Source organism: Belonocnema kinseyi, chromosome 5 (genome assembly GCF_010883055.1).
Source record: "Belonocnema kinseyi isolate 2016_QV_RU_SX_M_011 chromosome 5, B_treatae_v1, whole genome shotgun sequence".
Lineage (NCBI taxonomy): Eukaryota > Metazoa > Arthropoda > Insecta > Hymenoptera > Cynipidae > Belonocnema > Belonocnema kinseyi.
Window position 1 is genome coordinate 115,450,604 of NC_046661.1, and position 9,942 is coordinate 115,460,545.

The 9,942-nt window shown below is 33.1% G+C and overlaps 1 protein-coding gene across 1 annotated transcript in view; it reads left to right on the plus strand.

The window, feature by feature from the left end:
* The window catches only part of LOC117173846 (glutamate receptor ionotropic, delta-1), a 17,898-nt gene extending 8,395 nt beyond the window's left edge, over positions 1-9,503 (plus strand). The window contains exons 3-8 of the mRNA XM_033362493.1: positions 1,156-1,382; positions 2,405-2,514; positions 5,197-5,387; positions 5,476-5,587; positions 5,820-6,009; positions 9,026-9,503. Coding sequence (XP_033218384.1) covers positions 1,156-1,382; positions 2,405-2,514; positions 5,197-5,387; positions 5,476-5,587; positions 5,820-6,009; positions 9,026-9,503 — 1,308 coding nt within the window. The remainder of the gene's footprint in view (positions 1-1,155; positions 1,383-2,404; positions 2,515-5,196; positions 5,388-5,475; positions 5,588-5,819; positions 6,010-9,025) is intronic.
* Positions 9,504-9,942: the final 439 nt, after the last annotated feature.

Sequence of the window (9,942 nt, forward strand, 5' to 3'; positions counted from 1 at the left end):
GTGTTTAAGAATGGCTCTCTTCGACGAAGAGGGTGTGGATCTCGAAACAGTAAGGGTACGAGGGTTAGCGTTCGCAGATGATAAGGTTGTTATAACAGAGTCAATCGAAGACTTACAAAGAATGTTGAATAAACTGAATGCGAGCATGAAGAGCATGGGCCTCAAAATTAACGCAAATAAAACAAAAACTATGGTTTTCGAAGAAAAGAGTGAGAAAACACTATGCAATATTGTATTAAATGATGAGAGAATTTAACAAGTTGATAAGTTCGTATACCTTGGTAGCTTATTTACTAGGGACGGGAAGATAGATGAGGAATTAGATAGACGAATAAATGAAGGTAAGAAGGTTATTGGTAGAGCAGGTCCCCTTATCTGAAGTAAAAATATATCAAATAAAGCTAAAATGGCAATACATAATTCTATATTTGTACCGACTGTACTATACGGTAGCGAGACATGGACTTATCAAGAAAAAGATAAGAGTAAAATTAACGCAATTGACATGAGATTCCTGCGCATGATATGCAGGAAAATTCTGATGGACAAAGTGAGTAACGACATATTTCTCAAAGAATGTGGTGCAGAAAAGATGCTAGTAGACACATGCGAAAGAAATCGTTTAAATGTATCGATGTAAATTAAATGGCAGCGTGCCCAGAGATAGACCGCGGAAATAATGGTTAAAATGTGTGAATTAGACCCTAGTTAGAAGAGACATAAGAAGCCACTGAAACACGAGAGCCTGCATGAAAAAATGCACGGACATAAAAGAAGTTAGAGAAGTATGCCAGGACAGAAAAATATGGCGACAAATGTTTAATAAAAAGAGTGTCAGTAGAGTGAATTACGCCTGAAACAAAAGACCTTGGATACTAATGGACCCAAGTGGGGAACCTTACATGACGACTTTGCGTGGATCTTCACTTGGGGTTATTGCTAGAGAGATTGATCAGCAAGCTTGGTCGAAGCAGTGTTGCGGAACGAACGTGTTATTTAAATAAAAGTCACGAGAATTCTGGATCAGTCTAAACATTTTATATCCCTTCCTCACATTACACCCTTCCCCACCGAGTGAGTCACGCCTACCCGAAAGGGAAATGGCTTAATGGTGTACTAATAATAATAATAATACATTTCTTTCCTCAAATATAGCAGGTGGATATGGCAGTCGCATTTTTGCCAATCATGCCAAAATTAAGGAAAATCGTGAATTATAGTTCAGCAATAGACGAAATGGAAATGACCTTTTTACTGAAAAGACCTGCGGGATCGTCATCAGGTTCGGGGCTTTTTGCCCCTTTTAGCCCTCAAGTTTGGTACTCGATCCTCACATGTCTTTGCGTAATTGGCCCATTGGTCTGGATTTCGATTAAGCTCCGGTATTTAATTTCAGTATAACTCATACCTATTTTTCTCTTATATATAAGAGAGCGTCAAATCAGTACGTTAAGTTTTTTCTGGGGACGGGAGTCCGCACGATGTTATAAATCCCCACTTAGGGAGGGGGTGGGAGTACAATGCCTTTCCTACGTAAGTTTCTTCTTTCTGAATGTTTTTTGTAATATACTAACTAACACCTGCTTTAGCCGTGAATTTTTTTAAACCATTTTTTAAATGCTGTAAAATAAAAATGTGAAAAAATAAAATTGTGAAAATCGGTTAAAATATTCGAAAATTCTCTTATCATCTTACAAAATCCTATAAAGTCCATTGATATGCTTTAGAATCTTCATAAGTCTCCTCAAATCTTTTGAAATCTTCAAAACCTCATTTTAATCCCCAAATATCGTTCAAAATTCATAAAAGTACTTCTGTTTCGCATAAAATACTTTAAAATCCTTTAAAATTCCGTAAATTAATTTGAAGTATATTAAAATCCCTTAAAATGTTTTGAAATCTTTGAAAAACTGTTAAAATCCCCTGATATCTTCTGAAATCTCATGAAATCTCTTCAAATCCCTTTAAATGTTCGAGATCATACTAAAATCCTGTATAATTTTCTAAAAATTCTTCGCTATTATGTGGAATCCTTTTAAATCCGTGATTTATTTCGAAATATTCCGAAATCTCTGAAAATCCTCCATTCTTTGAAATCCTTCAAAACCCGCCGCAATCACGACGTATCTCTCAAAATTCATTGAAACCCAGTAAAATCTTTATAGGATTAAATTTCATAAAATTAACATCTTTTAAAAAAAATTTTTTAAATAATAAAAAGTATAAAATCTTACGAATCCTTGCAATAAAGGGGGAATGGGGTCTAAAATGTCAAAAATCGTCCCTACGTAATTGATGGACGTTCTCTTATTTTCATTTTAGTATTTAAAAAATTATTGTTATATCTAATTTATTTATTTATTTTATGAAAACGATAATATTTAATACAATTTTTCTTATTCAGCCACTTCTTCGTAAGAGACGATGATATGTGGAGGTACACTTTCCCACGATGCATGTGGTACGTTTATGGAGCTTTGCTAAAACAAGGAACGACAAAAGCTCCTCATGGAGGTTTGATATATAAAATGTAGTTTTATTTTCAATGTATGGTAAATTATGGTAATTTATGGTAACTTATCGCTTCGAGATGGCTAACAGATAAACTACGTAAATCTAAAGAAATACTTTGTGAAAGAAAACAAAGTTCATTTCCAGAATCGTATCTTAGGGCGGAGTGAAAATGCTTGAATTAATCAAATCCTTTAAGCTCAAAAGAAAATTTTTTTAGCTTGACAACCGAAAAAGTTTTGAAACCGATTAATATCTTCTGTTCTCTTTTTTGATTTGAAGATACAGATTTATATAAACTCAAACAAAAATTTATATTGGTTCCAAAATTATGTTGAATTTTTATATGTACAGTTTTTGCTATTATAGAATAATAAATAAAAAGAATTAGAAATTAGAAAAAAAAAGTTCTTAAGAAATTTTTCCTGGAGAAAGTTGGATATGTCAAACCTCTCGAAATTCTAAATAAGATCAAATTAATAGCTTATTATTTTTCTTTGGGAAAAAGAATTTTAGTGTTTTATAAATTCGAAACTAGATAATAAGCTATTTTTTGTCATTTTTAATTTTTAAGTATTGTTCACTAGCAAAAAATAAACATATAAAAAATTTGACATAACTTTTGAAAAAATGCGAAATTATCTTTGAATTTTCACTCCTCCTTATTGGAAATTCGTCATTCTTGTTGAAAATTAATTTCTTCATCTGTAAATTTAACTGTTCCAGTTCAAAATTATAAATTTTAGTTGAAAAATCATCTCTTTAGTTGATAATTTGTCTTTTTGATTTGGAGATTTATTTCTTTTTGAAGATTTTTCATATTTTGTTGGTTCACAATACAACTGTTTGGTTAAAAATAATTCTGTTTTAGTTTAGCTTTCAGCGATTTAGTCGAAAATTCGTCTTTTTTTATTGAATTCAACTGTTTGTGATTTCTCTTTTTTTTTAAAGCTTAACTAGTATGTTTAATCTTCATTTTGTTTTTAGTTAGACTTAAATTTTTACCTGGAAATGTAATTAGTCCATTTTTCGTTAAAAATTCATCTTATCAAAAATATGTTTTTAAATCAATTTTTTAACTATCACTTTAATTTAATCTTTTTTTAATCTTTTTTGGTTTCAAAACTTGTTGATCATTGAACTATTTTGATAAAAAATCGTCTTTTTTTGTTGAATGCAACTGTTTTTAAAAATTTTGAATCAAAGTACTTCGTTGAATTTTTATCTTTTTTGGTTAAATTTAAATCTTTTTAACTGAAAATTATAACTTCTTTTTCCATTGAGAACTTATCTTTTTGGTTGAAAATTTAACTACTTGATTAAAATCTGAACTTTGTAGTTAACAAATTATTTTTTGGGTTGAAGATTCATCATTCTGATTGAACATTATTTTATCTTCTTGATTGAAATTTTAACATAAAAGTTGCATTTTTTTGTTAAAAATTATTTTGTTTGTTACAAATTAATTTTTTTAAATCAAAATTTATTTCTTTGCTTGAAAGTATAACTATTTTGTTGAAAATTTGTTTGCATTTTGTTCAAATATTGCATTTCTTAACTTAAAGTTTAACTATATAATTTTTACTTAAAAATTAATATTTTTTAGATGAAAATCCACCTACTTTGGTTACAAATTCATGCATTTTATTCGTATTTTCTGATGAAAATTAATCTTCTTGGCTAAAAATTGATCTTTTTGTTTGCAAGTTTGAGTATTTGGTTGACAGTTCAACTCCTTTGTAAAAAACATTTTTTTTATCATCAATTATTTTAGTTAAAAATGTATCTCTTTCACTGGAGATTCATCTATTGTTTTAAAGTCGTTATTTTTTGGTTTGAAATTTATTTTAACTAAAAATTGAACAATTTGATTTGAAGATTCATTATTTTAGTTCTCCTTTTTTGAAAATTAAACTATTTGGTCAAAAATTCCCTTTTCTTTTGTTGAAAATTAATTTTTTGAACTGTTTAAAATTAATTTCTTTATCTAAAATTGTAACTATTTTGTTATAGATTCATCATTTTGGTTTAAAAATACGTTTTAAAGGAAAATTAATTTGGTCGAAAATGGATGCTTTTGGTTACAAAATTAACTATTTGGTCGAAAGTTTTAGAGCTAAAAAAGCGTAGAATAATAAGAATAATGTGCTCTAAATAAAAGAATGTTTAACAAGGGTCTTGTTTTTTTAATTTTTACTCGTAAAATTGGGTGGTCCTGTGAAGAAAGGAGCTTCGCTCCTCCAGCCTAAATTTCAATGTACGCCACTGGTTAAAAATGCCTTTTTTTGATAGTGATTCATTATTTTAGCTGAAAATGCATTTCTTTCGCTGAAAATGTGACTATTCCAGTGGAAAATTCATCATTCTAATTAATTTATCTATACATGTATCGTTTTAGTTGAAAGTTGATCTTCTCGTTAAAAACGTAATGTTTTCTGAAAACTCATTTATTTTGTTGAAAATTCAAACTTTTCTAAAACATTCTCTGTTAGATCAGAATGTAGAAACAGAATGGTGTGCAACGATCTTTGTTTATTACTGTGTGTACCCCCCTCTTTACATCATTCGTAAAGAGCTGAAATCATGCATGTGTTATTGAAAACATAAAAGCTAGTTCTGTTAACATCTTAAATTTTTTGATATTTCTTCCCAAATATTTTTTATATCAATCATTATACTTTTTAGACTGTACCAGGTTCCTTTTTGCATCTTGGTGGATCTTTGTGACGATATTATCGTCATTTTACACAGCAAATCTGACAGCTTTTCTGACATTGTCATATTACAAGTTGGGCATTAATACAATTGATGACGTGGCTTTTGGCTACAGTTGGTTTGCTATGAAAGGTCGAGCTGTCGATAGTGCAATAGAGAACGTAATAATATTTTTTAAATTTAATTCTTTTCCGCTATGGCATAATATTATCGAAAAATTTTTGATAAAGTTTAATTCATAATTTTCAGAACTACAAAGCCTTTGAAAATATGAAAAACGCAGCCAAATGGAACTACGGCGAGTTCATCACGGACTACTGGATATCCAAGGAAGATCTACTCAAAAAAATAAAGAACACAAGTGAGTACTTATTCATATTCAATTAATTACCAATAATCATAACATACAAATATCGTGTTGAATTTTCTAATCTTCTGACAGAAATTTCGTGTGGAGTGCAATTCAAAAATGGTGTTCAAAAATAGTGTGCAAACTGGTGTGCAAAAATGGTGTGCAAACATTGTATAAAGCAATTTACTAAACTGGACAACATTTTATTCCTTTTCAGGACCTTTCGATATTTTATTTTCAGGCAAGGTTTTTGTGACTGAGATGCAATGGGCAAAAATGTTAGTATATGAAGATTTTCGAAATAAGACAAGGAGAGGAATTCCTGAAACCAAGCGATGTACCCACATTGTAGCACCAAAACCAGTCTTTATGATGGAAAGGGGCTTTGCTTTTCAAAACAATTCGACGATCTTGGCAGCAATAGACAGAGAGTAAGAATATACCTACATATCATTTCTATACTTTAAAACCAGAAGTTTTCTCTTTCTTTTAAAAAAATTACTATTTATTGCAAAAATAATTTTCTCTATCAATTATCCAAGTATTAAAAAGTAATTGGCGCGAATTTCAATTAACCTTGCTCGAAGTACCCTGTGAATCACATTTAAATACGGTTTTGGGCATGTTCCTAAATACTTTCGACTTGAAACAAACATAACATTCGCCCCGAAACCGCTGCGGCAACAATTTTCGGAAAAACTTAAATGCGAGGGACTTAAATGGGATGCCCAATGTAGAAAGATTAATAAGATAGAAATTGGAGAATAGGCAAATATAGAACTAATCTATCTCTTTCAATGGGTCACTCTGCATTCCTAAAACGCTATCTTTTCCACTAATTGATTTCCCAATCTCAATCATTATATATCTCTTTCTCTGTCTTTTGTGACTAAGGACCCTTATCTTTTTCTTTACTGCATTCTACCTCTTTAGTATAAAGGACCACGCACATTTGTTAAGGAAAAGTGGTTTCGGTTAATTTGGTTGAATTTATTATGTATATGTTTTGTATCTCAGCCTCCTGAACAAATGCCTCCATGGGCGCAAAGCCTCCTGGGTTCCAAGATAAGGCCAGCTATTGTCAGTAGCACCGGGTATTAGCTCTACTTGCTCGGCTATTGACTCTACTTTGAAAAGTTTTTTCGGTTAATTTGGTTGAATTTGCTATATGTTTTGTATCTCAGCATTCTGAAGAAATGTCTCTATGGGCGCAAACCCCAAAGCCCCCTGGGTTCCGAGATAGGGCCCGCTGAAGTCAGTAGCACCAGGTATTGGCTCTGTTTTCTCGGCTATTGACACCGCTTGGAGAAGTGGTTTCGGTTAATTCGCCTCAATTTATTATATGTTGGGTAGCTTGGGATCTTAAAAAAATATATCCGTGGTAGCAAAGCCGAAAACCGGCAAGCAGAGCTAATACCCGGTTCTATTGACTTCAGCGGGCCTTATTTTGTAACCCGGGGGGCTTTGGGCTTTGCGCCCATGGAGACGTTTGGTCAGGACGCTGAGATGCAAAACATATAGCAAATTCAACCAAACTAAGTGAAACCACTTTTCCTTAAGAAATGTGCATGGTCCTTTGAATAATTTTCTATCTCTTTTTGTACCTTCCTTGATTGAGTTCTCTTATCATTTTCTTTCCCTCAAATTTCGGGAATCCATCGAAAAGGTAGAGAATATATTTAGTTTTTAATAGTGAAAGACAACATGAAGTCCATGCTTAAATACCTGTACTCTCAACATTTATTTTTATGCCTTAGTCTACAACTGTGTTGAACTTGGAAACACGGTTTGCCGGACCTCCACTCATAGGCCCGGAGATTGATTTCTCCTATTGGTTTCCTATGACATTGGCTTATAGCTTTAAAAAATATGTTTTTTATAAACACGATTAAAATTGAAAACTATGTTTTACATATTTTAATTCATTTTCAAAGTTTATACACTATAAAAATATGTTGCTTACGCAGGGCCGATTGGTATTAGAGGCCAAAATGATCAAGGCTTAGGATGGCAAATTTTTAAGGATGGCACGATGGTTTTGAATTTTTTCTTATCATCACCCAACGCGTTTGTTGGAAAGCTGGAAAGGGGGATTTCATACTTAACATTGACTTTTGTGGCTGGGGAGAGCTAGACAAGGGAATTGTACACTTAATCGTGATTTGTTTAGATTGCGGAGAGCTGGGCAAAAGAATGTTACGCTTAGATGTGATTTTTGGGACTGGAGAGAGCTTGACAAAGAAATAGTAGACTTATTAGTCATTTTTGGGTCTAGAGAAAGTTGGACAAAGGAATTTTACACCTAGGGGTGATTTTTGGGGCTGGAAAAAGCTGGACAAGGAGATAATAATTGTCGGGGTTATTTTTGGAAGTAGGAAGAGCTGTTCCAGAAGATTGTTCACTTAGTGGTGCAAGGGGATTTGAAACTTAGGGGTGATTTCTAAGGCTGAGGAGAGCTAGGCATGGGAATTTTACACTAAGGGTGAGATTTTTGGGACTGGGGAAACCCGAAAAAGGACAGTTCATCCAGAGGTTATTTTTGGGGTTTGGAAGAGCTGTAAAAAGGACATTTCACACCTAGGGGCTCTTTTTGAAGCTGGACAAGATAACTGTACACTTAGTAGTGCTTTTTTGGTCTAGGGAGAGACAAACAAGGGCATATTAAACTTAACATAGGGATGATTTTTGAGGCTGGAAAGGCCTGAGCAAGGGGTTTTGACACTTAGGGACGATTTCAAAGGCGCCAATAAGTCGCACTTCAAAGGAAAGTGGACGTTTACCATAGAACACAACAAAAGAAAAGGGATGTTGATAATGGGCGTACCTTATAAAAATTTAGTAGTAGATTGAGAATGCGTCTTAAGGATGGGAGTGAATAAAAAAATGGTTACTTGTAAGGAGCGTGATAAATCAGAATAGACGTTGATAATGTTTGCGAAAGATGGATATTTCGAAGGGGGTGATCAAGAAAAATTGTTCTGGCTAAGGAAAGGCGTGGTGGAAATAGAATTGTTTAAGTATAGTAATAATAGGCGTTGTCAACGTAAATGGTCGTTTCGATGACTGAGGGTATTACTAAACCGCATCACATGGAAAGTGTTTTGATAAAATAACGTGACAAAAAAAACGGATATTGATAATGGACGTGATAAAGAAAATAGGTGCATCAAGAGGTTCATGAACAATGAAAATGGGTATTTCTAGGAGGAGTTATTAAAACAAATAGGTGTACCTAGGGGGCGTGGCCAATTTAAAAGAGTATTTGTAGGCGTTTTGATCAACTACAATACGCGATGGTGATAGGTATGTCAAGAAAATGGGCTTTTATAGAAACGCGCAAGAAATAGGCGTTCTCATAAATGATTTAACCGGGCAAACAAAATTCCAAAGGACATAGGATGCGATAGTGAGTAATATTTTTTAACAAGTGTCTGATTTAATTTTCAGAATAGTAAATATGGTTGAAAACGGCCTGATTAAGCACATGAAAAAGGAGGATGTCCCCACTGTAGTTTTTTGTCCTGAGGATCTTCCAACGAAAGAAAAACGACTGCGGGTGGCCGATCTGCAGCTAATGTTCAAGATTGTCGGATGTGGATATTGCACGGCAGGATGTGTGTTGGTCCTTGAGGGAATTTTAGCAGGCATCCAGAGATTTTGCTGCGATAAAAACACCTGCATCTGTCCTTTCAAGCGTAAAATCAAAACGTCATCAACGCCTTCCTACAGCCCACCAGAAACGCCTCTGGAGTTGTTCAAACGGAGTCCACCTCCTTTTTACCAGACGATTCAGGAGCACCGGTATTCCAAAAAGTACAACATTAACGGACGTGAATATTACATAGTTAAGGAAAGCTCGGGAGGTACAAGATTGGTACCTATTAGGGTACCTTCGGCTTACCTTTTCCATCAATTTGCAGCCTAAGAGTGAGCCGTAAGATGCCGTCAATAAAATACGTTTCGAATCTTCCGCTATTTTTGCCCCCCCCCCCCACCCGGCAAGAAAAATAACTACCCAAAAATTCTCTCAAAAGATAGGGAACAGGTTGATTTTTCACAAAAATACGAACTTTCAATGAAAAGGTGAATCCTCATCCAAAAAGATGAATTTCCAAAAAACAAGATTAATTTTCTAATAAAAAAAGCGAATTTTTAACAAAACTGGTACATTTTAGAAGAAAAATCATTACTTATCTACAAAACGGTTTGATTTTCAATACGAAAATATGATTTATTAATAAAAAAAGTTAGTTTTCTAGCAATTAGTTAAATTTACATTGAAAAACTTAATTTCATCCGAATATTTACATTTTCGACCGAAAAGATCATTTTTAACCGAATAGTCTAATTTTCTTCAAAACTGG